The sequence below is a fragment of the Cnephaeus nilssonii genome (assembly GCF_951640355.1).
Source record: "Cnephaeus nilssonii genome assembly, chromosome: 18".
NCBI lineage: Eukaryota > Metazoa > Chordata > Mammalia > Chiroptera > Vespertilionidae > Cnephaeus > Cnephaeus nilssonii.
Window position 1 is genome coordinate 30,022,173 of NC_137089.1, and position 27,038 is coordinate 30,049,210.

Here is a 27,038-nt window from a genome sequence, read left to right on the forward strand (position 1 = left end):
CAGCACAGTACCAGGACAGGGAAAATGCGACCTGCCCTAAAAACCTGAGAAACTTCTTTCTGGAGAACTTACCTCCGGCGAAGCGACTCCTGTGCTTTTTACAGTGCAAAATTTGCTTCCCACGCAAACCGAGTCACTCGTTCTCTGAGTAAGTGGGTAAGTTTTCTGAGTTTAACTCACATGGGGATTAGGAAAAATGCTTCCGATAACCTGGGCATGCTGTTTTTCAAAATTAATAGGTAGTTATTTTTCATGGCCTGAAATATCCTTTGGCCTCTCAGACCTCTATAAGCATCTACACCTGTTTCTAGAAACCACTGTATCTTGGGTTCTCCCCTTCCAGGAAAATGAGGGATTTTCCTGGAGCAGGTTGTATATCTGGAGGGCCAGTCTGAAGACTCAGACTATCTACCTGATTCTAAGACATGTTATCTCCTCTCTCTTCCCATGAAGTAATGTTGGATAGGACCCTTCAAGATCCCCCTAATACTGAGCATCTATATATATAAAAGCGCAGCGACCGGAACAGCGGGACCACCAGAACGATCTGTGGCTATGACACGCACTGCGGCAGCCAAGCAGTCTGTTCTGGGCCCGGATTGGGGATGGGGCCGGCCAAATGTTCGTGGCTCCTCCCGCCGGCCGGCCGGCCCCATGGGCCCCCATCGGGTCGGGCAGGCCAGACCCCACCTATGCACGAATTCGTGCACCGGGCCTCTAGTCTATTCATAATCAAGTGTAGGACAAAGTACAGTGGAAAAAACAAGAGTAGTCAACTGACCTAGCGGCCAGGAGTGTAGTGGGTACACATATACAGTAAGCCCTCGATTTTGTGGATCTCGATTTAACAGACTAATGGACAAAATTTCCTATCCCTATGTCATATGTGGAAATTAACACCCTGTTAATTTTAAAATGCTTTTAACCAAGATTTGCTTATAATTAAATTAACAGGTTATTTTTTGTTATTAATTCACTGTTATTTCTAACACATTTTAGCAACAAGGCCATGTGTTGGAAAAACCATTGTAGTAATTTCGCCGACATAAATATTACCTTATATCTAAGAGTCGCAGCTTATAAACAATGTTCAGTGAACAATTAGCACGTGATCACTCGGTATTGGTTCTGTTGTGGACTTTGGGCAGCAGTTTTAACGTGGGCCTGTTCGATGTTCCCACTTGCTGTGCTAAGCCACATGCCAGTTTGTGCATTTGTTTACTCGTGGTGACTGGTGGTTTCACGCATTTACTACACCTGTTCAGTATAAATTTAAAATTACAGTAATACATATAGAAAGCCTTTCTGTGAAATTAAGCTTTTCATACACAATTCTAATTACACAAACGTGCCTTCGTAAGTAAAAACAGGTAAACTAACTAATTTGTCCATTTTTAACATACCCATTCGGAAAACCTACTTTATTACATAATGGACTTTTGGGTTTAACGGACACCTCCTTGCCCGAATTAGTCCGTTATATCGAGGTTTTACTGTACCTAAATATGAAGGGCTGTTTAAATAGAATGAAATACAGGGCAGAAGGAAGAGTAAATAATCGCATTATTTTACATGTGAACCTCTGAGTGCAGAAGAGTTATTTGCTCAGACAAGGAATTGGTGAATGACAGAGCTCTGACCCCTCCAATTAGGACTCTTTCTTGAACCTTTCTTTTCTGTTCCTTGGAAGGAAATTATATTTGAAATGCTTATAAAATAATAGTATTGATTTACTTATTTGGTGATAACTGGCTTTCTTTGGCTTACAAAGAATATATATACTAGATTTTGCTGCCATTTAACAATTCATTTACATGTGAAAATTGGATATTGTCCAGTGGAGTTATTCTAAAATGTCATCCATTGGCTGTAAATATTAGTAGAATTTCCAGCAGAAAAACAAAAACCTGCATTCTTGCTGTAACCAAAATGAGACTTCATAATTTAGGGATTTAACTTAGCAGTATATAGTTATCAGCAAACAAAAGTGCAATTGCCTAAGCTCCCCGGGATGTGATCAACCACCATTGCATTAGTACTGAAGGTGAATGCGCATTTTCACAGCTTACAGCAGCATTCACGTTTTACCAGTGCTCAAAGGACAACCAGAAATTCAATGATGGAGAAGGACATTGGTGATTTGTTCCAATAACAAATATCTACATCTATTCTTAGGCTTGCATTCCCCTTTAAGCACTTGAGGAAATGGTGAACAAATTAACTTCCCTGACCGTAGAAAAAGAATTTCAGTATAGACAAAGGCAAAATGTGGCCAGGAATGCATGGGAAAAATTGTTGATGTGACTGGAACTAAGGAAACAGCTGGTTAAGATAATATGAGACAAATGTAATGAAAACCTCACTATTTTTAAGTTGATAAGTAGTTTCAAATATTTTGTTGTATTTTTCTCTTGAAAGTTAGCAGCTGCTATAGTCCCCAAATCTTAATTTAATATGTAATATTTTAATATTAGATATAAGATATTCATTAAAGAAAAAGTAGAATTTAAAAGGATGCACAAAAGAAGAAAATGCCACCAGTCAGAGATAAATTACTGTTTATACCTTCAAATGTGTATATATATATATATATATATATATATATATATATATATATATATATCTTTATATTCTATACAGGATTTGGTAAGTTGCTTTATTCACAGAATATTTTGTTACAATAAATATACTTCTGCAACATCTCCTTTAATGACTGAACTATATGAATGGTTCATCATAACTTATTGAACTAGTCCCCTATTTTTAGACATTTAGGGTATTTTTTTTATTTTTCACTCTTGTGAATAGTACCATGAGATACATGCTTCTAGACCAGTGGTTCTTAACCTTTCTAATGCCGCGACCCTTTAATACAGTTCCTCATGTTGTGGTGACCCCCAACCATAAAATTATTTTCGTTGCTACTTCATAACTGTAATTTTGCTATTGTTAATGAATCGTAATGTAAATATCTGTGTTTTCCGATGGTCTTAGGCTCTATAGCAGCGGTTCTCAACCTGTGGGTCGCAACCCACAGGTTGAGAACCGCTAGCAGGGTTGCCTCCAGTGGTCGGCATACTCATTAGTCAACAGAGCCAAATATCAACAGTACAACGATGGAAATTTCTTTTGAGAGCCAAATTTTTTAAACTTAAACTTCTTCTAATGCCACTTCTTCAAAAAAGACTCGCCCAGGTCGTGGTATTTTGTGGAAGAGCCACACTCAAGGGGCCAAAGAGCCGCATGTGGCTTGCGAGGCGCAGTTTGCCGACCACGGGCCTAGACCATCTGTAGAGCCTAAGACCATCGGAAAACACAGATATTTACATTATGATTCATTAACAGTAGCAAAATGACAGTTATGAAGTAGCAACAAAAATAATTTTATGGTTGGGGGTCACCACAACATGAGGAACTGTATTAAAGGGTCGCGGCATTAGAAAGGTTGAGAACCACTGTTCTAGACCAAAGTTTCTCAGTCTCAGCACAATTGACATTTTGAGCTAGATAATTCTTTGTTGTGAGGGCTATCCACTGCATTGTAGAATGTTTAATGACATTTCTGGCCTTCACCCACCAGATGCCTGTAGCAACCTTTCCCCTCCAGTTGTGACAATAACAAGTCTCCAACATTCACTCTCCCAATAGGCCCCCACCATGAACCGCTGCTGTAGATGAATTTTTTACTAGTAGCTCATTTTAAATGTCTTGGATCAATTGCTACATATACTTATGCTTTGATAGCTTAATCAAAGAATAAACATATTTTAAATACTTTGGAATTGGGTAAATTGCTCTCAGGGAAAGTTATACCAAATAGATACTTCTAGCAGTATGATGGAGATTTTGTTTCTTTGTAAAATTTAAAAATATTCTTAAGACCATTACAAACTTTGTTTTAAATATCTCTTGCATTACGATTCATTAACAGTAGCAAAATTACAGTTATGAAGTAGCAACGAAAATAATTTTATGGTTGGGGGTCACCACAACATGAGGAACTGTATTAAAGGGTCGCGGCATACAACAAAATATTTGAAATTACTTATCAACTTAAAAATAGTGAGGTTTTCATTACATTTGTCTCATATTACCTTCCATTACCAGTTTTCGTAGTTCTTTACAGTTAGTTGTAAAGACTTTTACTGCAGTTATTTGTGTCTTTCTGCGTTCGGCCATCTACTGGTCTGTTGCTGCAATGACAGTGTCATCATACTACCGGTACTTCCAAAAGGAAATTTACAGCAGTGAAAAAGTAATTCAGGGTACACGTGTGTATTTATGAATAACATTATGACAGCAAAATGTCAAATGAATGTGGATGACTGTTTAGACACTGTTTGCTGAAATTTTGGTCTAAATAAATGTATGTTATAATGTTGAAGTCTGAAATTTAAGAAAAACCAGAGAGTTTTACCAAAGAATGCTATTTGCCTTCTTTTGTGAGATGATTGGAACCTAGGGCTTAAACCGCACACTAATTCTGCTGGGTTGCTTTTATGTGGTGCACAGCCTCAACTATGGCCCCAGTGATCCCCACCACCTGCTATGCACACCACCTGGAATGCTCTCCATTTGAGTGTAGGAACCTGTGACTTGCTTCTAAACACTAGAATTTGGCAAAAGTGCCAGGATGTCACTTCCCTGAATAGGTTACAGAAGATTCTGACTTCTGTCTTGCTAACAGACTCTCGCCCTAACTAGCTTTGATGAAGCGAGCAACCACGTTAAGAGTCGCTGTCTGAAGAGGCTCATATGGCAAGGAAATGAGGACAGCCCGTCACTGACAATCAGCAAGGAACTGAGGCTCTTGGTTCAACAGCCCCAAAAGAATTGAAATTCTGCCTGGCTGGTGTGGCTCAGTGGTTGAGCATCAATCTATGAACCAGGGCACATACCTAGGTTACAGGTTCCTAGGTATCCCTCGTGGGGGAAGCAACCGATCAATATCTCTCTCACATTGATGTTTTTCTCTCTCCCTCCCTCCCTCTCTAAAATCAGTAAAAGTAAATAAACTCTTTGTTTAAAATTGCCTCATTTTGTCATGGATTATTTTGCTTGTTAAATGTTGCTCCCTGGCCGGTTTGGCTCAGTGGATAGAGCGTCAGCCTGTGGACTGAAGGGTCCCAGGTTCGATTCCAGTCAGGGGCATGTGCTTGGGTTGCAGGCTCGGTCCCCAGTAGGGGGCGTGCAGGAGGCAGCTGATCGATGATTCCCTCTTATCATTGATGTTTCTATCTCTCTCTCCCTATCTGAAATCAATAAAGATATATTTTTTTAAAAGTTGTGCTTAAGCCAAAACCGGTTTGGCTCAGTGGATAGAGCATCGGCCTGCGGACTCAAGGGTCCCAGGTTCGATTCCGGTCAAGGGCATGTATCTTGGTTGCGGGCGCATCCCCAGTGGGGAGTGTGCAGGAGGCAGCTGATCGATGTTTCTCTCTCATCGATGTTTCTGGCTCTCTATCCCTCTCTCTTCCTCTCTGTAAAAGTTGTGCTTAAAATTCACCAATTTAAAAAAAAAAGTTGCATTACAATATTGTTTTTCTTGATTACTGAGGTTTTTTGCGCCATAGGAAATGCTACACCGAGGTGAATACCTCCCAAGGCCTCAGCCTACTCCTGGCTCTGATGGGCACATGTTAGAAGCAGCAGCTGTGGTGCAGCACAGGGGACCCTGGAAAGTTGGGAGGACATTTGCAAGTCCAGACTCGACCACGTACTAGGCATGCCATCTCTCAAGAGCCACGTCATCTACATGAGCCTTACTTACTCATTTGTAAAAGGAGGGTGTTGAACTAGATGATCTTCCAGCTATGAAAATCTATTGTGTGGAACCAAACAGATTCAAGGATATCTCTTCATCATTAACATATTGCCAGATGTGCAAGATGCCTTCTGCCTTCTCTATCCCTCCTTCCTGCTCCCAACACCAGGGGGGCCAGATTTAGAATCTGGGGGTGGGGTGGGGGTGGCTTAAAATAGCAGAGGAAGGTCTCTTCTCTCCATTTCAAGTCCTTTGCTCTAGGGTGACTGTCCATGTGATTTGGCCAGGTATGTACAGTCTCAGTACTTTCACTCAAAAGTGACCCAATTTAGGTTATAAATTTTAGGATCTTACTCCAGCACAAGTCTAACCCATGATAGTGGAAAGCTTTGCATTGGATTAGCTTAGAGCTTTAAACAGTATTGGACATAGATTTAATAACCTGAAATTACCAGATAGTCATAGACCCTTTCCTAGATTTTTATTAAGGGATGGGAAAAGGTGATTTGACACAATGGAGTTGAAATCAGTTACTGGAGGGAAAATGAAAACTTTTCCATGTCTGTACCCTCCTGGATTGGGACTCATCAAGAAATGGATTGCTAAGAAAGGCCTTCCACATTCTGAGATTATTTTTTAAAAGTTATCCCTGGTTTCTTTGAGTAATTTTATGATTTCATTATGGAATGGATTTAGAATTATATCAAACGCCTTTTCATTAACTCAGCAGGTGTTTATATGATTTTTCTTTTTGATCTATTAATAGTTGAGCCTTTTTTTTAAAAGGAATATTTTTTTTAAAAAAAATATTTTTTATTGATTTCAGAGAGGAAGGGAGAGAGAGAGAGAAAAACATCAATGATGAGAGAGAATCATTGATCATCTGCCTCCTGCATGCCCCACACCGGGGATTGAGTCTGCAACTCGAGCATGTGCCCTCACCAGGAATCAAACCATGACCTCCTGGTTCATAGGTTGACACTTAACCACTGAGCCATGCCAGCGGGGCAAGGCACCCTATTTCATATGTAGTTCTTCAAGTACTCATGAGGTAACTTTTTCCTATTTTTCTTATTTGTTTCCTATATGCATTTTCTTTCTTTCCTTTTCTTAGGAACTTTCTTTTCCTTCAACCTTATTTCCATTCTGTTGAGATTTTGTGGAAGAACGGCTTAAGATCACTCAGTGATTGTTCCTGCCCCTCAGTGGCCTGAGCAGTGGGGGCTACGGACCAGTCTTCAGTAGGAAACGGCTGAATAGGCACAAACATGCACGCCTTCAGACCCGAGTGCAACCTCAGTTGAGCAGCAGTGAACTTGGGCGCTGGAGCCATCCATTCACCCTGAGATTCCTCCTTGGTCACAGCCTTTTCAGCAGTGCCTGCTCTTCCTTTTCAATCTCTTCAGGATCTCTCTAGAAGTAGTGATCAGGCATGACTTCCCATGGGTGTTCATGGGAGAGGGTGCCATGTATGTTCAGTACTTCCCAGGCCAGCATCTACCACATCAGACCCACTGAGTGAGCCTCCTTGTTGTTGCAAGGGATGGCAATGCCCGCATAACACAGAGGAGAGTCTGTTACACAAAGCAATGCTAGGCCGGTTAACATAAGACGCCTCTGTGAGACGCTGGTGGTCATAACCACCAGAAGTCTCGGCTCCAGGAAGGCTGCCTGGATCTGGTTTGGTGAAGGGTCCAGGAGTGAAGCAGCAGCAACAGGAGGGCTCCAGGGGCAGCAGCAAACTTCAGCACAGCTCCCTGGCCACTGTTCCTGGATGATATGCCTGACATCAGCGGGGTTTTCAGTGGCAACAATGGCACGAGCTGCCAGCAGAAGCTTCCCCCAGGTCCTCTTCAGTTTTTTTAAAAAATATATTTTTATTGATTTCAGAGAGGAAGGGAGAGGGAGAGAGAGATAGAAACATCAATGATGAGAGAGTATCATTGATCAGCTGCCTCCTGCACGCCCCCTACTAGGGATCGAGCCCACAACCCGAGCATGTGCCCTTGACTGGAATTGAACCTGGGACCTTCCAGTCCCCAGTCCAATGCTCTATCCACTGAGCCAAACCAGCTAGGGCCCTCTTCAGATTTATGATGTAGATGCCATCACTGTTCCTTTTGTAGATGTACTGTTGCATCTGGAAGTCAAGGTTGGTGCCACCTAAGTGGGTTCCTGCTGCAAAGAATTTGAGGACATCCTCCGCCTTCATTTGCAGAACATCAAGGGATCTGGACATTGTGAGAGATGGGCCCCTCTCTGGGTAGCGAGGAACTGGTATATGCATTTTCTTTACCATGAAATGACTTTTCAAGATTTTTACCCATTTCTTGCCTTGGCTGGGTGGCTTGGTTAGAGCGTTGCCCTATACACCAAAAGGTTGCAGGTTCGATTCCCAGGCAGGGCACATACCTGGGTTACAGGTTTGATCCCTGGTCTGGTACATATGGGAGGCAACCAATTGATATTTCTCTCTCACATCAATGTTTCTCTCTCTCTCTCTCTCTCAAATTAATAAAACAACAACAATATATCCTCAGGTAAGGATTAAGGGAAAAAAAAGATTTTTTTTCCATTTCTCTATTAAGGCATGATGATTTTTTATTTGTGTGTGTTCTTTATAGAAAAAAATTAACCTATTGTCAGTCACAGTTTGAACAAAGTTTTCGCAGCCAATTATCTGTATTTATTTATATTTTTATATCCAGAAGTTATACTTTATATGTAATGAAATATGGCAACCTCCTTTACAGTTGTTTTTTTTTTTCTCACTGCTTTTATAAAAGCTTAGGAACTCCTTCCTCCTTCTAGTTTGTATTAACTACTCAAATCCATTTCTTCCAGTTTTACAGACGCTCTTTAACCCATCTGGAAATGATTTGGGTATGTGGTATGTAAGTTATTTATTTTAAAAAACATATAGTTTTAGTAGAACTGTTGGTGGTAGGCTAAAAGTTCCTTGAAAACAGGAAGCATGACATATTCACTCTGTTTTCCTTGACTTTCCCAGACAGCAGAATCACTGAACACAGCCCCTCTTTCCTCAGGGGATAGCACCCCAAGCCGCAGTCAGGAAAAGTGGGTTCCCTCCCCCTGCCCTCTGTTTGGAGAAGTCACTAACTGCCTGTCCCCTTGCTAGTATCATGGCATCTCCCCACGGGCTTCTGCCCCTGTTGTCCGTTAAGGACATCTTACACATTTGCAGAGTCAGGGAAAAGGCTACCCGAGATGGGAGCCCCCTCGTGCCTCTTTTATTTCAGTTGTTCTGATTTCAGTTGTTCATATAACCCTCCAACCTCCCCACTGGTAATTCTTCCTGGAAGGCACCTCGAAAGATCTCCTCCTTCAGTCCCTAGGGTGGCCTCGGCTACTTTCTCTTTGCCCTTACATCCTCTTCAGGATGAATGTCTTTTCCATTGGAACAGCTCCTCCTCGGTGAAGGAGAAGCCATTATTTCCTGGTTGCCTTTTTATCTTTTTGATTAGGGGAGGTGGAGGGATTGTGGGTGATGGCCAATTATGAGCGATCCTTAGTGATCCTTTCCATGAAGTCTGAGACTTGGTTTAAATAAGATCCTGAACACCACCCTCACTGGTGCCTGAAGTTGTGAGTTCCTACTACAGGTCCACCTCAGGGACTCTTATTAAAGAATTAAAAAACAAAACACCCAATACTTTGTTTTTAAGTTTTTTTAAATTTACCTTTATTGTTGAAAGTATTACAGATGTCTCCCTTTTTACCCCCATTGATGCCCTCTACTCCCCTCCTGCCCCCTTCCCAGGCCTTCACTCCACTATTGTCTGTGTCCATGGGTTATGCATATATGCATATAAGTTCTTTAATTAATTTCTCCTCCTCCCCCGCCCCCTTCCCTCTGACATGCATCAGTCTGTTGCATGCTTCCATATCTCTGGATCTATTTTTATTCATCAGTTTATTTTGTTCATTAGATTACACATATAAGTGAGGTTATGATATTTGTCTTTCTCTGACTGGCTTATTTCACTTAGCATAATACTCTTCAGGTCCCTCCATGTTGTCTCAAAGGGTAATAGATGCTTCTTTATTTTTTAAAAATATATTTTATTGATTTTTTTACAGAGAGGAAGGGAGAGGGATAGAGAGTTAGAAACATCGATGAGAGAGAAACAGTGATCAGCTGTCTCCTGCACACCTCCCACTGGGGATGTGCCCGCAACCAAGGCACAAGCCCTTGACCAGAATCGAACCCAGGACCTTTCAGTCCGCAGGCCAATGCTCTCTCCACTGAGCCAAACCGGTTAGGGCTAGATGCTTCTTTTTTTACAGCTGCATAGCATTCCATTGTGTAGAGAATGAAATACAGCGCTTATTTGTGGGAGGGGAGGGGCAGCCAGGGTCTAACACTGTTCTCAAATTAGGCACACTTGGGAATTTGAGTGAAGTATCAGTAGGCTGGCCCTGGGCAGGGACTGGGTTGTAGGCAGCCTGAATGAGGGTTCTTGCACTCAATCCTAACACCAAAAACCTAAGGTACAACTGTAAAAAGTCCAACTTTTGGATAGAATGTAAAGAGCTGAAATGACCAAAAGAGGAGGGTCCAGGTCAGTGGTTTTTAACAGGGAAGCAGTACGACCGCTACAGGCAGATCAGGAAACGGGCGGGGGGGGGGGGGGGGGGGGGGCTGGGTTCTGCAAAGACTATTGCCAATTGGCTGGCAGGGCCAGGGATGCTGAATGTCCAGTAAGAGACTGTCCTGCCTCAAATACCAGTGGCACCTCTGGTAATCTGTCTGTGACCAAGCAAGGCTGGGATGGGCACTTTCCCACTCTGCTACCCCTCTCGTTGGTACTGATGTCTTGCCAAGAAGTGTAAGTAACAGCTGTCCAGACCCCAGAAGCTAGAAGAGTCTGAGGAGAGACCTGAAACACAGCTGCTGGCTTGAATCCCTTTTCGCTGAAGCAGGTGAGCTGCCGCTAGTTTATGTGAGGATGTCACTCTTGATATCATGGCTTAACTGGGTCTGTAAATCTCTCAGCTTCTTCAATCCAGAGGGGGCCAAGAGGACGATGATTTCAGGGTGCAGAGAGCCCACAGGACTCGACCTGGTAGTAAAACCTCTCCGGCTTGTCATTGGGGTTGTAGGGAGCCTGTGGCCCATCCTCGTCCAGCTCTGAGTGCTCACTCTTTGGCCAGCCTCTGGCTTGGAGTACACTGTGTGCCCCTGCAGTCGGGTTCCACTGAGCATGCTCCTTGCCAAAGGCCTTTATTGGCATAGGCACAAAGTCCCCAAGTCTTGCTCCTGGCTCTTTCACAGCTTGACAATGAGGATGTGACCTATGCCACATAGTCATTGAGGTGATTATCTCGGTTCTGGGAGGTCACTGGAATGGCCCTGGGGCTGTTGGAGATGAAGTCTCCAGAGGTGACATGAGGAGTGTGATCTTCATTGTACCACCTCTGGAGAATGAACTTCACGGAGCATTCAGGGCAGAACTCTTCACGCGTGCAGTCCCAGGAGTACTGCAGCCTGTCCATAGTGTCCACCCTAGTGAGGGGGATTGATCCAAGCCTGTGAATGATGAACTCGTCATGAAGGAACTTGTCATCAATGGCTATTACGGGCACTTCAGTGATGAAGACCTTCTGAATAGAACTGGCCACCTCTAGGTCCTCATTCTTAATGATGAACTTGACACTGTCCTCAGTGAGCTCTGTGAGCCCCATGATGGGCTGGTTGGCATATGGCATCGCACCCAAAAACCCATGTCTCTTTAAAATTGAATTTTTATGGGCTAAGGAGGAAACTATAAAATAGGGAGAGTGGGGAGAATACAAATAAGAGTAAATCTAAAAGTAGCTCTCAAATCTAAAGCCAATACTGGATAGTGGACCTGTTTAAAAAAATATAGAAAAATAGCCCTAGCCAGCTTTGCTCAGTGGATAGAGCTTCACCCTGCAGACTGAAGGGTCCCAGGGTTCAATTCCAGTGAAGGGCACATGCCTGGGTTGTGGGCTCGATCCCCAGTAGGGGGCATGCAGGAAACAGCAGATCAGTGAGTCTCATTGATATTTCTATCTCTCCCGCTCCCTTCCTCTCTGAAATCAATAAAAATATATTTTTAAAAAATAGAAAAATAAACCATTGAATGTCTCTCCATCATTTTTCTCTCCTAACACCCTCCTAGGAGATACTGATGAGTAACAGAATGACCAAAACATGGACAGCAAAAAAGCCAGAAGAGAATATCCTGAAACAATTGTATACTCCACCCTGAATTCAATGGACTCTCTCACAGAAACAGAATTGTCCTAGTGATGGGTTATTCTAGCTGAAATTACAATAGCAGGACATTCTGAAATAATTATGAAAGATACACTCCATAATTACACTCCAGTAGACAATGATAGTTGTATGATTTCCCCATAAAAGATCAGCATGACCCTCATCACAACATTCATCAGGAGGGAAAACAGGTTGTTTTTCTGACTTGAAAAAAAAAAGAGCTTATTCTTCAGATTGTGGCAGAATCTAAATTTCTTAAGGACTTACAGATTACTTAATATTTGACAAATGTTTGGTCAGACTAACTGTACAATGTGTTCTAATGTGATTCACCATTCCTTAAAGGGGGAAAACCTACTTCCAGTTCTGAAGTCAGGGAATTCTGTAACTTGATTCCTCTGTAAGGGGACTTGCTTCTGGCATTCGCTGCTATTATTCTGTCAAATTTTGTTCTCCTTTCCCTTTAAATTTTTTCTGGCTGCACTCTATTATTCCACAGACCTTTAGGTTTTCCCTCTTTGTAATTTGATGCCCCATTCAGCAGTGTTCAGGAAGCTGTCTTGCTTTAGTTTAGTCCTTCTCGGCTGCTTCTGCTTTCCTTAGCTGAATGAGTAGCTTGTTTCCTCTTTTAGGCTCTTTCTCTTTGGAGGGAGCCTGGACTGTTTTATGACTCTATTTTAAAGAAAGCATGGATTTCACATAGTGAGTTGGCTCACATGTAACAAAATAATAAAAAAAAGAATATTTACTTTAATCACTTTGATATTATTTTTTAAAATTCATTTCATAGAAAAAGCACATTAAAATATATCCTGAGACCCACCACACACTCATTTTCATCTTTTTGTTTTTTAATTTTTATAATTTATATGTGAGCAGCAGTTAAAGGGTCAAATAGTTACACTAGAATTACTGTCCCCCAAAAGCCTCAAGGATGCCACACCAAATCTTGGGATCTTGCAACCACTTTCAACTCCCTTTTGCTATTAATTTTGGTAACTAAATCTGTACCTCTTAATAACATACTTATGTGGACACTTCTTGATTTTTATTTTTTTTTTAGTTTTAGGCATTATCTATTGACTTTTCTCTTTGGAAGATTAGGATTTAGTTTTATTTCACTTCCATCCTCTGTACCTATAGTCACAATTCCTCTCCATTCATCCTTCCATTATTGTTATGTTATTCCTTTGGTTAGATCAACATACAGTGTGGCTTTATTATAGCTATTATACAAGGCTATTTGAACTGAACCATTTGTTATACAATATTTGCTTTTCTTGTGTTGCCCAACTTTTTGTGTCTTCTAAAGTTAATAAAATTTGTTTCATTCTCTTTGTTTTTTTTCTGTATTCATCATTGTTTATCCCATACTCTCTGCACACTATGGAATATTATTTCAATCCTTTAAATCACAGGTATTCATTAGTTTTATCTTCTTTGAGTCATCAGACCTGCACAACCGACAGCTTGTTATCTTCAACCACCATGGTCCTTGGAGATTCCCTTTGCCTCGCTCTTTCCTGGATACTCTGTTTTCTTCTTTTCTGCTTTATACACTTGCTTTAGTAGAATACCCCCTCAAGTAGTTTTCTGAGAAAGGGTGCATAGTAGTGAATTTTTGAGACCTTGCCTGTCTCAAAAGGTCTTTAGCCAACCTGTACATTCAATTAATAATTTGGCTGAGTATAGAATTCTAAGTTAGAAATGATTTTCCCTCAGAATTTTGGAAATAGTAATCTCTATTGTCTTCTAGGATCCTTATCTTTTATATGTGATCTTGTTTGTTTGTTTTTTTAATTTTTGGAAGCTTTTAGGTTTTTTTCATTGCCCCTAATGTTCTAAAAAATTTTTGTGTCTTCTTATTTGTTTTTATTTGTTGTCTAGGCAATCAATACTACATTTTTTTTCAATCTGGAAACTTTGTTTCCTAAATTGTTTGTTGATAATTTTCTCCTATTTCCATATCTTCTATCTCTGGGACTTCTATTTGAATATTAGACTTTCCATACAGATCTTCCAATTGTCTTGCTTTCTTTCGATCTCTTTTACTTTTCCTCCACTTATCTTTACCCATTTTTCTCATGAATTTTTAATGTATATAATTATAGTTTTAACTTCCAAAAACTCATTTTACTATCTAGGTGATTTTTTTAAAGAAACTCCCCCCCCCCTTTTTTTTTTTCATGTAGCCAATATCTCCTTTTATATCTCTATGAAGATAGTTAAGATTTTTTTTTATTTTCCTCTTTCATATTAAAGGTTTTCTTTGGAAATAAAATGGGCTGTATGCTGCTATTTAATAGTAGGGCTATAAAAGCTAATTGGTACTCTGAACATGTGGATGGACCTTTAAGAATGAAAGCCTCACAGTAGGTTATTCTGGTGGTTTTACTGCATAGAGGGTATTAGCTTGGTTGCCAGATTCTGCAAACTTAAAACAGGCAATACTAAAACTTTTGGGCATTCTGTGGAAAAACTCAGGTTGCATCTCAGTTCCCCTACTGCTGGCTTAAATGTTCTAGGGCATACTGAACCCCCCAGCTTCCTAAATTTTGTTCCTATAATTTTCTCTTTCTCTTTGTCCTTGTGAATTAATGCTTTAAAAAATTCATCTGTCACATATGGGAATTAGGGAGAACAGATACATGAGTGTGTTTTGAACTTTATTATTCACTAGAAGTTCCAATATTTTCCAAGACTGTCAGGAAATTTTAAATTTTGGAAATGTATTTAATATACTAATAATGAAATCAGTATTCACAACATCTTAAATTAAATTTAGTACTGTATGACCTCTTCAAATAGAAAGTAATATCAACTCTTAAGTCTATGTCCGTGCTTTTGCTTTCTCCCCCTGAATCTAGCTCGCATGATGCTCAGGGCATTTTGGATGATGAAATATATGCTTGCTGAATATGTGAATACATGGATAAGAATTATTTTATGATCATATTTATGTGAAGGAAAGAAGTACACACTACAGTTATTTCCTTTTTTAAAACATTGGGCACTGCATTATATTTTTCAGATACATTTTTTGTTTCTCTTTGAAAATCATCCTTAATTACATTATACTTTCAATAGCAATTTTCTTGATTGATTTTTATAAACTAGATAAAATATTGTTTAAACCTTTGAAATAATGAAGCTAAAAGTAAGGTATCCCCTGCCATTATAATGGAATGGTTAAGGACATGGGTTCTGGCCCTATCACTTATTTGTGTGACTCTGGGCAAGTTTTTAATATCTCTATTAATAATAGTAAATATGCTAGAGTAGTTATGAGGATTTTTAAAAATATATTTTATTGATTTTTTACAGAGAGGAAGGGAGAGGGATAGAGAGTTAGAAACATCGATGAGAGAGAAACATCAATCAGCTGCCTCCTGCACACTCCCTACTGGGTATGTGCCCGCAACCAAGGTACATGCCCTTGACCGGAATCAAACCTGGGACCCCTGAGTCCGCAAGCCGACGCTCTATCCACTGAGCCAAACCGGTTAGGGCAGTTATGAGGATTTAATTTGACATCTGTGCAAAATACTTTACAGTTCCTGGTACATAATACTCAATAAACTTTAGCTATGATGATGATGATTTTTTCTGAACAGTGAAGATAGTAATTAATATATATTTAAGTTTGGAATTATTTTTAATCTATAAGTTAATTTAGGAAGAATGGCCATCTTAATGGTGTCTTTTTATTTGTTTGAGGCTCCTTATATATGTTTTTTTGTTGTTAATCCTTATCCGAGGATATTTTTCCATTGATTTTTCTAGGCAGAGTGGAAGAGAGAGGGAAAGACAGAGAGAAACATTGATGTGAGAGAAACACATGGATTGGTTGCCTCTTGCATGAGCCCTGACCAGGGCCTGGGCCGGGGAGGAGCCTGCAACCAAGGAACGCGCCCTTGACCGGAATCAAACCCGGGACCCTTCGGTCCGCAGGCTGACCAAACCAGCTAGGGCTTATTATATACTTTTTAAGAGTATTTTAAAGTTTTCCCCAATAAAAAATTTTGCACATTTTAAATTAAACTTATACCTACTTTTCTTTTAAAAGTTTTATTTTTTATGCCTACTTCTATATATTTCTCTATATATCTCTATCTATCTACCTCTTAAAAACTGAGTTCACACTGATACCTATTTCATTTCAACACTCTAGGATTAATTATAGACTTCCTCCTTTTTGTACTTATAGCCCCCTCCTACAACATTTATGCAACTTAGCTCTCATTATCCTCAATATACTTATTTGTTCAACCCTCCTGTATACAACTAATATTCCTCCCACACTGGTCAAGTATCCAATCTTCTGGGTCTACAACCACATGGCTGTAGCTGTGTCAGAGATAATGCTATTGTAAAAGGAATCCTCTTCTTTTATAAATTCTAACTGGTTTTTGTTTACATATTTGAAATCTATGGGTTTCATGTTAGTTTTATATCCTGCTATCTTATACAATCTTCTCATTGTTTGAATTATTTTTAATCAATTCTTTATACAGCCTGAAAATAGAATCTGCAAACAAAATTAGTTTTCTCTCTTTACAATTTTTAAAACTCAAATTTCCCTCTCTTTTCTAATTTCATTGATTAATAAAACGTTAAATAGAAGTGGTAGTATGCACACTCATTCCTAAATTATTCCTGACTCAGTGGGAATGCCTCCAGTCATTCTCTATTATGATGGTGGCTGTTGGGCTGAAATGTGTGCTTGTGTGTGTTTTATACTTTTTAAACTTTTTATTTTGAAATAATTTTAGAAATATAGAAAATTCGCAAAGATAGTACAGAGAATTCTCATATACCCTTCCCCTCGCTTTCCCTAATGTCAACAACTAACCATGATGCAGTTATAAAAGCAAAGAGATTAACATTGGCCATGTGTGCATTTTTAAAAGTCCTGTTAAGGAAGTATCCACGGATTCTTCTCTTTTAGTCTCTTTTTAAAAATTGGGAATGAATGTTCAATTATGTCAAATGTCTTCTCAGTACATATCCTTATTTTTTCTTTTCACCAATTAATATGATGAATTAAGTTAATAGCTTTTCTAATATTGACCCATCCTTGCATATTGGAATAACTCACATGATTAGAAAATTAATTTTTAAAAATTAACTGTTGAATTCTGTTTGCTAATATCTTATTTAGAAACTTTAAGATTGGTCTGTAGTTTATTTTTTAAAGCAACTTTATCAGGCTTCAGTATAAAGGTTATTCTTAAAAATAATTTGAAAGTTTTCCTTCTAATATAAGTAGCATCAAGATTTCCTAGTCTCTAACGTTTGATATAAGTTAGTGGGACTTTGGCTTAATATCGGATAGGGTGAGGAGGGGATGAACAACCTCTTCTATTTCTTCTATAGAAATTGGTCTATTGTAGATTTGCTATCTTCACTGGGGCCAGTTTTGGTAAATTACATTTTTTCTAGAACACTATATATTCTTCTAGGTGTTCAAATTTATTTCTATACAAACATGCAAAGTTTCCTCTTAAAATAAAAAAAAATTTCCTGTTATGTCATTATTCTCCCTTTTTTAAATTCTTTGTTTATGTGCTTTTATTTCAGTCAACTTGTGGTTTATCTGTTTTGTTGATTTTTAGGCAACAAACTATTTACATATCCATTTGTTTATTTACTTGGTCTAGCTTTTTAAACTCTCAATAATCAATAAAAACATTTTTTTAAGAAATAAAAAAATAAACTTACCTCAATTTGTGAATTTTACGTATGAAAGTTATCACAAACAAGAAATTTTGTTGGAGGGAACAGGAAGACAGTCTTTTTCAAAAAAAAAAAGTTTTTACTTATTTGGTATGGGAGCAAGTAAACTATTAATAGTTTAAATTTAGGTGGTGGTTATGGAGAATTTATGGAAAATTTTTAGCATTTTACAGTTCAGTTCTGTTTTGGACAAACTGGTTTTATCAATAACAAATTTGAATAAATGCAATACCATGGAACTTTTGTAGTAAGTCCACTAGCTGAAAAAGCAAAGCATAGACCTCTATAAAGGAATAAGGTTAGTTACTAACAGCACTAGGACCACTACCCGATTTGTAGCTCTTAGAAAAAAAAAAAAACATTTGAGACTAAAGGAGAGTTTAGTAACTTTATTTTCTAAAAATATGTCCTACAAATATGATTTTTTTTCCTCTACATCTTCACTTCTTTAAAAATAAGTAGAAACAAAGACAAACGCTTATGTTGAAACAGGTTCAGAGTCGGCGAGTTGAGCTCTCAGGGAGCTGAGGTCAGCCAGGAGCAGGTCCGCACTTGGCCTCTGCGCAGCGCGGGCCCCCCAGCTGCCCCGGATCATCTCCTGCAGCCTCTGCCCCGGGACGGAGTCCGAGAAGACCGCGGCCGAGAGGGGCGGCCGCAGGTGGTAGGCCACCACCGCGTAGAGCACGTGCTGCCGCTCCCCCAGGTAAGGCACCTCCCTGGTGGCCATTTGCCAGAGAGTGATGGCGAAAGAATAGATGTCAGCTTTGGGCGTCAGGGTCTCTCCTTTGAGGAGCTCGGGGGCTCGGTGGGTGTAGGTGCCGCCCAGGTGGTGAGAAGGAGTCTGGAAGCACGGGAGATCGTCCAGCCTCTCGGAGCAACCGAAGTCCCCAATTCTGCAGACGTCCTGTTCACTGACCAGAACGTTGGCGGGCTTCAGGTCCAAGTGCACGATGCTTTGAGCGTGAAGGAACAGCAGTCCGTTCACAATATCCAGGGCATACTTCAGGCACTTGGACAAAGTGAACTCCTCTCCTGCACAACAGCGGGACGCCCCTTCCTCCTCCTCCTCCGCCTCCTCCTCGGGGGAGCTGGGGGCACCGTATATGACTTGGTGTAAAGTGACGTTGCCACCAAACTCCATGATGATGGTGCCTAAACTATCCAAGCCCACGGGCGTGCGCGCACTGGCCGCCACAACCCCCACGATGTTCTCATGGCGAAGCCTTGCGACGTTGAGCTCAGCCCAGAAGCTGCGCTGGGATGCCAGCCGGTTCTTGGTGCACCTGTTCACTTGCTTGATGGCCACGAGCACGCCGTGGTAAGTCGCCTTGTACACGGAGCCGAAGCCCCCAGCTCCCAACCTCTGCAGGAAGCACACCTGCTCCCAGTCAATGGTGCACCAGGCCAGCCGGCGAGGCAGCCGTGGGGCCCTGGGAGGCGTGGTCCCCAGGAAGAGCTTCCCGGCCCTACCTGGGAGCTCCGAGGGGCTACTGCAGGGCCTGGAGTCCACGGAGGGGGAAAACTCGCCCGGGAGGTAACTGCGCCGCGGGAGGGGCGAGGGCATGGCCTCTTCGAAGTGGGTCCAGAGCGGCTCAGGTAAGTGAAAACCCCCATGCGTTTGGGAGCATGACCGCCTGCCTGCCTCCGCCTTTGCTCCGCCTCAGGGTTTTTCTCCTCTCCCTTCATTCTCCCATTAGAGCCGCCATCTGTGCGGTTCCTCAGCAAGGGTGTCTGTCAGATGGGGAAAACAATCACAACAATATCTTTCAGGTGAAAGCATTTCCCTTCCACGCTGACAGTGAATTCTTATAACAACTAGCGCTCAGATAAACAGCACCCCTCTTTTACACTATTTCTTAATTGTATTAAAACGGGCTCCCCCCCCACCCCCCAAGTCTCATCCGCTGAACATTATCAGTAATGAGACTGAAAAGGCCACAGTACAATTTCACACTTTGCAGGCCATAATGATGGTCAGTGTTACTCTCCAGCTGCATTAAGTCACTTCCAGCAGTTATTGGCAGGAAGGATTGAAATATGAACAGCTGACATTTGTTTATCTGATTACAGGGATAACTAGGTGCAACCTATATATGTGGATTAAAAAAAAGTAACCTTATAGTAATGGATCCAAATAGAATCACTGATACAGGCCAAAACATGCACCTCCTAGTTCATCAGGGGAAAGGAAATTTCTCTGACACTCCATTCAGCTTACAGAGCAAATTAGCAAGACTCCTTAGCAACACATCGACTTCCTAACAATCCTGTTCCACTGCAGTTCAGCCCACCCAGTAAGCACGCTTGCAAGGGAGATCCTAGACTCCACAGCAAATGAGTTGCAGAAGTCTTGAAACAGCTGTTGGGAGAGGAAAAAAGAACAAAAAATGATTCAGAGCCACGATCAGAGCTTCAAAAAATAACAAATAGGAGAGAATCCTGGGAGAGGAAAGTATCTGAAGAAATAAAATTGACACAGAATTACTAGTGCCTGTATATAATGTGGGAAACCAGGATGTTGAAATTAAGTTCAGGGTCTTGCTGTCCCGCCATAAATTTTTCCTTTCTAATTGTTACAAAACAAAACAAAAGGAAAAAAAACCCCACTGATTTTTATTCCGTATCTTTGGAAAAAAGACCAACAACATTATCCTGTTCATGAAAAAAAAACAGGTTAATGTTAGAATCTATATTTTTAAAAAAATTCAAATGGTAAATTTTATTTTGAATTATTGTACTTAGAGCATATAGGTGATATGTAACCACATTTTTATGATGATAGGTCTATGCTTCTGAAATATATTGGTTCTAAAAAGATATATTAATACACAAGCCCTTTTGAAGTCTGTGGAGGCCTAGGATGGGATTCCTATTCTATATCATCTGTCTGCCTTAGTATGTGATAGTGTGTGTAATATTTAACCTGGTTAAGCCTCACTCTTTTCATTTAAGAAATTAGGATAATCGTTATTAAAGTAAACTTTGCTCCTATTTGGAATAAAAGTTGGGGAGCCCTGACCAGATTAATAATAGCACAAATCTAAAACATGCAAACTATTTTAGTAGAAATGGCAGTTAAATGAAGTTGTATCAAACCTGAAATATAAAAGGATGACAGTAGAGTAAAATAAAAAAGCAATAAAATTATATTCTGTCATAAGTACATATTACAAAATTTATTCAATAGTCATCACATCGTTGGGATTATATTTAGGGCTCTGAACCAGTTCTGTGGTATTAGGAGTGTTGTGAATATTAGCTGAATAAGGGCAAAAGAGTACCTTAACCTCCTTGGTATTACACACAAGGCAAAATGATGTGATTGCTATCATATAAGTTATTTTTAAGATATTAGCATAAATAACTCATTTTTCAAAGTTTGATTTTATTATTTACATAAAATATAAGGTATTAATGAAAATGTGGTACTCTGTAGTTTCACCCCCCCCCAACCCCACATCATCTGTCTGGCTTAGTTCACTTAGCATAATAGTCTCCAGGCCCATCCATGCTGTAGCAAAAGGTAAGATTTCCTTCTTTGTTATGGCTGAGTAGTATTCCACTGTGTAAATGTACCACAGCTTTTTTACCCAATCATTTACTGATGGGCACTTGGGCTGCTTCCAAATCTCAGCTCTTGTAAATAATGATGCAAGGAACATAGTGGTGCATGTATTCTTTCAAATTAGTGTCTTGGGTTTCTTTGGATATATTCCCAGAAGTGGAATTGCTGGGTCACTCAATTAAAAAGAAAGAAAGAAACTAAGATAACAAACAAAGAAAAAGAATCATCATCTGCCAATCTGCACAGGAGTATTTAATTGAGTATACATTTTAAAACAGTCTCTGGGGCAAGATGGCCTGAGTTTCTTACTGTCCCTCAGTTTTCTCACCTGCTAAAATAAATGAAGAAAATATGCCTACATCAGGATGGTTGTCAGGATGAACAGAATTCCAAATACCGAGATCAGGGCTAACTAATACCTAAATGCTAATTATTAATGAAACTCATAACCCCCCCCCCCTCCACACACAATGTATATGGGTTTAAACCAAGAAGAAACAGAGTTGTTAGAAAGTATTGGTTTAAAGTGTACTCTACCAGGGCTGAGGCAACGCACTGTATGATAAGCTAAACCAATTTGAAGTTGGAGTGTTTTCTTCGTGCACTTAATCTTTGAGGTTAAAAGATGTAAGAGCATGTTGCCTTATTGTTGTTACATGCTAAAAATGCGGAGGATTAACACTCATCTGATCAATTGTAATAACCTTGTCACCCCCCAAAGGATGGTAAAAAAATAAAATTTCTTGATAACGGGGTAGGCAGTTTAGCCTCCAACTGCAAATGAAACAAAGGAGAGAAAGGGACTGTGTGCGCCTAACCGAGGAGCCAAGGGCTCCTCTCTGGTTCTTAGAGGGGAGGCTTTACGTTTTCTTTCTGCTCTTCCCTTGGCAGCATGACTGCTGAGAGACACCTCAGTATCAGGCAAGCACGGCATTTACCACAAGATGTGACAACCGGTATCAGAATCAATAGCTCACGGAAAGGGATTCCACGCTCACAGTGAATGCAGCCAGAGACTCGGGAGCCCTGCCTGTGGGAGGGAATCCCCGGGGCGCGGAGGGCTGGCGCGCTACGCAAAGGGCGTTAGCGCTGCTTCCCCGCCCTGCGCCCGGGATCGGGGCAGCGCTTGCGGCCAGGCTTTGGGGGGAGCTTTCCGTGCCCGAGTCCCCAAATTACTGGAGTGGAGTGGCTTCTGGTCAGGCAGCCAGACCGACGATGTCGCCGCCTCCCCTGCACGGTGCACGGCTCCCCAGGCCCCTGGCCCTGGAGTCTGGATGCATCTCTCTCTTCGCGAACCGTAGCGCCGCGGCTGGCCTTGGGGTGTCTGTTTCGGGGGAGCCTAGAAGCACGTGGAGGAGGCTGTCGCCCTCTAGGGCGATGTGCGGCCTACGGCCAATTGTGCGCCACACTGCTGTTTCCTTGCCCTTATACGTACAGAGTATTTTATTGTCCTTTCATTTCAATTCAGAATCATCACGTAAGCTTTTGGAAGATATTTTAAAAATGCCTTTAAAGTCAGTGTCGTTACAACAATGCAAGGAACCCCCGCTTCCAAGGGCCAGCTCGGCTGCTACCCCGCGTGAGCGCATGCGCACTGAGTGGCCACTGCGCCACCCTGGGGCAGTTTCCCCGTGGTCTCGGGTTTCAACCCAATTTCAGAAAGTGAAAATGTGAGGGAATGCGCGAATTGGAGTCTTTGAAGTGTTTTATCACTCTTTACAAGCATAAACTGAGGTCGAAAATTCACCTTTGCTTTTTTTTTAAATTAAAAAACTAAGATATAAATGAATACATGTATTTTACTAAGATACAAAGATCGCAGAGTCCAACTTGAAAACATTTTTTTTTTTTTACTTAAGTAGAGTGTTACTGTTGATACTAATCTGAAATTTGAATTTTATATTTAGCAATATATAATATACTAGTTTCCATGTCAGGACAGCTACTTTTGTTTTTGTAACGTAATATGGTCAGGGGCAGATCCAAGTTTCGTGGGGCCTAAAGTTTTACAAATTTGGAGACCCTCTTTAGGAAAAAGATAGAAAAATTAGGTATAGAGGTTTGGGGCCCTTCCTTGGCCTCAGCTCATCTGCCATGCTCACCACGAATCGATCTGGTTGGCGTGGTGATTTAACTGGTTTTCCTTTAGATGTTTCAGGATATCATAGTCCCAGGGTCCATAAAAGGGGAATTGAAATGTGGGGTTGTCTCCAGTGTATCTATAGCAGATGACCATTCACTGTACTGGCCCAGTACTGATGGAGGAAAGCTGGAAATGCCTTCCTAACATGTCAACTTGGTGGTGCCCATGCTATGTTAATGTAGCGTGGGGGGGGGGGGGGAGTTATTTTATTGGCTGTTACAGGAAAAATATAAGGTGTGTGTGTGTGTGTGTGTGTGTGTGTGTGTGTGTGTGAGAGAGAGAGAGAGAGAGAGAGAGAGAGAGACTAGATGAAAGATTTAATATATGATTCCTACCTGAGATTAGAGGACGCTGAACTCAGCAGAGCTGGGTACTGGAGTCCAAATATGGTGACTCAGGACAGCAAAGGGCCAGTGAGGAAAGGAAGACACGAAGCTTACAAATGTCTAGTGACTCGTTCCGCAGCCTCCTTTGCTGAATTCAGGTTCCTGGTTGCAACAAATTTTGCCAACCATACCAAATTCTTACAGAAATAAAGATCATGGTCTCAAACTTCAAGACTGTCGTGTACTTGTAATCTGTATTCAGAAATAAGAGATAGGGAAGCATACACACACCCCAGTGGCTTAACTCCCTGGTCTTCTCAGAATCTTCTAGTTTTGCTTGCTCTTTTAATCACTTTTTTTTGTGTGTGTGTGTGTGGAACCACTATACGGAATTTAATGTAGCAGCTTCAGCAACTCGTTACTTGGGTAACCCAGAACATTTCTGAAAATCATTTATGTATTTGTGCGAAGCTCTTCTGTGAAACAACGAAGTGTGTGGAAAGGGGTACCTGTATCAGATGTAGCTGCAGGTGCTTCTGGAAGGGATGAGTAGAATCTTTATCTGAGAATTCCCTGGATCCTTAACTTAGGATACCGTGAACACTTCTATGTTCTGTATAATTTTTATATCCATGGGCCAAATAACTGGAGGCTGATTTGGGGGTTTATATATCCCAATTATCATTGACACATTTTAAAAACCAAAAAAGGAGAGTTTGGTCCCTTCCAAATTGACTGCAATCCCATATTACCTAGCTCTCACCCACATACCATGTCCAATCATGTGATCAGATGTTATTAATAACTTGAGTCCACATTGGTCCCCACATTCGGCCCAATCCAAGGAGGAGAGGTGGCTATAGAATAATCTGTCCAGATGACCCCATAGAAGACAGCAGACACTCTGTAACTTGTGTCATTTTTTCTACCCAAAGGAATAGTGTTAACACATTAACAAGAGTGTTGATTCAGGTGAAGTAGAATCACGACTCCAACTTTGAACAGCAGAAGCAGGGTCAGGGAAACATATCAGAAGATATGAAATTACAATAAGTCTCAATTTTGGATGGCTTTGGATTTTAGGTTGTATTGTCCCTTGTTCAATGAAGACATATCCTCTGGTGAGGATTTTTAAAAAATCTACAAGACAGATAAATCTCAAGCTACACTGATTATGGAAAAGAGAAAGTAGACACAAATCACCGGTATTGGGAGTGAACAAGAGCATATCACTAGACCTTAAAAGGATATTAAGAAAATATTGTGAACAACTTTATGCTAATATATTTGACAACTTAAGTGAAATGGACACATTCCTTTAGAAAAAAATTACCAAAACTAACTCACAAAGGAATAGAAAACTTGAATAACTCCATATTTATTAAAGAATTTTTATTTGTAATTAAATATATTTCCATAAAGAAAACTCTAGGACCAAATGGCTCTATTGCTGCTTATATGAAACATTTAAGGGAAAAAACGATACAAATCTTTCAGTCTTTCAGAAAATAGAGGAGGAAACATCTTCCCAACTCCTTTTATGAGGACAGACTCATCCTGAAGCCAAGACCAAACAAAGACATTGTAAAGAAGGCAGAGAAGGTGGGAGAGCAACATCTCTCATGAACAGAAACACAAAATGTCTCAACAAAATATTAGCAAATTAAATCCAACCGTCTATAAAAAAGAGACTGCATCATAATCAAGTAGGATTTTTCCCAGGAATCGAAGGTTAAGTTTATTTTAAAAGGTCAACCAATGTAAGTCACCATGTTACATGAATAAGAGACAACATATAATACTTTTCACAAATGCAAAAAAGCATGTGTTAATATTTAAACCCACTTATGACAATAAGCCTCAGCAAACTAATAATAAAAGAGAACTCCCTTAACCTGATAAAAGACATCTACAAAACATTTATAGTTAACAACATATTTAATAGTAAAAGACTAAATTCTTTTTAAAAAATCCCCACCCAAGGACATGCTTTTATTGATTTGAGAGAGAGAGAGAGGAAGGGAGAGGGAGAAAGAGAGAAAGATCTATGCTTGATCTTTTGCATTTCTATATATGCTTTTAATAATCAGATGATCAATTTCTAAAAACTGCTGGGAAGTTGATTAGGATTGTATTGAATATATATGAAAAATTAAAAAGGACCGACATTTTAGGATTTAGTCTTTCCAATCAATGAACATGGTACATCTCTCCATTTATTTAGGCCTTCAGAAGGTAGAGTGTCCTTGTCCCCAATGAGAGCCAATTGCATGGAGTTCTCAGAACTCTGCTGAGTAGGACTCCACCTTTACTTGTCTATTTGGAGCAGGGGACAGGTACCTACACCTTAGAAGGCTGAAGCCACTAGGAACAGGTAGGGAAATGACCCAGGTGCCCAAGAGCCAAGTTTTCTCCTGGATCTGACACAGTAAGCTTTGGCAGGTGGATTAGGCTGGTGTCCATGCATGGTGGCTGCTGGGGCTCTTGATTGAGGTGGCTGGGAAAATAGAGGAAGTTTGAAACTCAGTGGTTATAGAGGGTGTTCTTAAGAGACCAGTGTTCATTTTATAAGAAGCATCTCAACACCTCTCATACAGATTGGAAGTGCTGCGTTTCAGTGATTTAACTGCTAGATTATGTGATTAGATTGGAATTTCCCAATGGGATTATATGGATCAGGAAAAGATAATGCCACAATTGCTCTTCCACCTGGGGAGACATTTGAGCAGTGCTGGCACCAACTGGAACAATTTTCAACATTTTAATAGAGGTAGTTCAGTAATGTGGCCAGCAGGCAGGTGCCAGATATCTGGCAATCCAGTATCTTCCTGTTCTGGAAGCAAATGCCTATGGGAAATTAGAGGCTGAGCAGAAGCCCAAATCCAAGAGCTTCGATTTGAGGGGGAAAAAACGCTGGTTCTGAGGAGTAGGGGACAGTAAATGAAAAGTTTAAGCTAGGAGAACTGCCTTCTCCCTCACGAATAGAGCCTATGTTTTCTCCATGTTGCTCAACAATGGTTTTAACTGAATTTCTATAGACTTATTGAGAGGTCTAGAAAAGCATATTATATCTAGGATGCATGAAATCTTATTAAAGAGAGAGCAATTAGTGATATGACATGTAAAACTTAGAAACCTTATTAAGCCTGTAGTGATGAGGAAGAATTCAAGACAATGACGAATAAAGATGAATGTGCATAGACTCTTGCACTCAGAGTAGAAGCCTTTAGATTACTCCA

At 40.5% G+C, this 27,038-nt stretch overlaps 1 protein-coding gene, 1 long non-coding RNA gene and 2 pseudogenes across 5 annotated transcripts in view; 1 reads left to right on the top strand and 3 right to left on the bottom strand.

Annotated features, from left to right (window-relative positions):
* LOC307113951 lies at positions 1–18,382 on the top strand. Of its 2 annotated transcripts, none has more exons than XR_013814921.1 (3): positions 1–156; positions 7,891–8,041; positions 18,258–18,382. It is a non-coding gene; the product is annotated as an uncharacterized lncRNA (long non-coding RNA). The 2 variants fall into 2 exon arrangements; XR_013814922.1 differs by having other exon boundaries at positions 7,891–8,004; positions 18,258–18,364.
* LOC307113950 (small ribosomal subunit protein uS2-like) lies at positions 6,719–8,229 on the bottom strand (annotated as a pseudogene). Its single transcript has 2 exons — positions 7,825–8,229; positions 6,719–7,613 (listed from the first exon to the last, which is right to left on the bottom strand). The product of its transcript is annotated as a small ribosomal subunit protein uS2-like (transcript).
* On the bottom strand, positions 10,448–11,660 carry LOC307114292 (DNA-directed RNA polymerase II subunit RPB3-like; annotated as a pseudogene). The gene has a single exon. The product of its transcript is annotated as a DNA-directed RNA polymerase II subunit RPB3-like (transcript).
* Positions 17,982–27,038, bottom strand: part of MOS (MOS proto-oncogene, serine/threonine kinase) — a 39,699-nt gene continuing 30,642 nt past the window's right edge. The window contains exon 2 of the mRNA XM_079795992.1: positions 17,982–20,124. Within this exon, the coding sequence (XP_079652118.1) occupies positions 18,244–19,329 (1,086 nt within the window). The 5' untranslated portion in view covers positions 19,330–20,124 and the 3' untranslated portion in view covers positions 17,982–18,243. The remainder of the gene's footprint in view (positions 20,125–27,038) is intronic.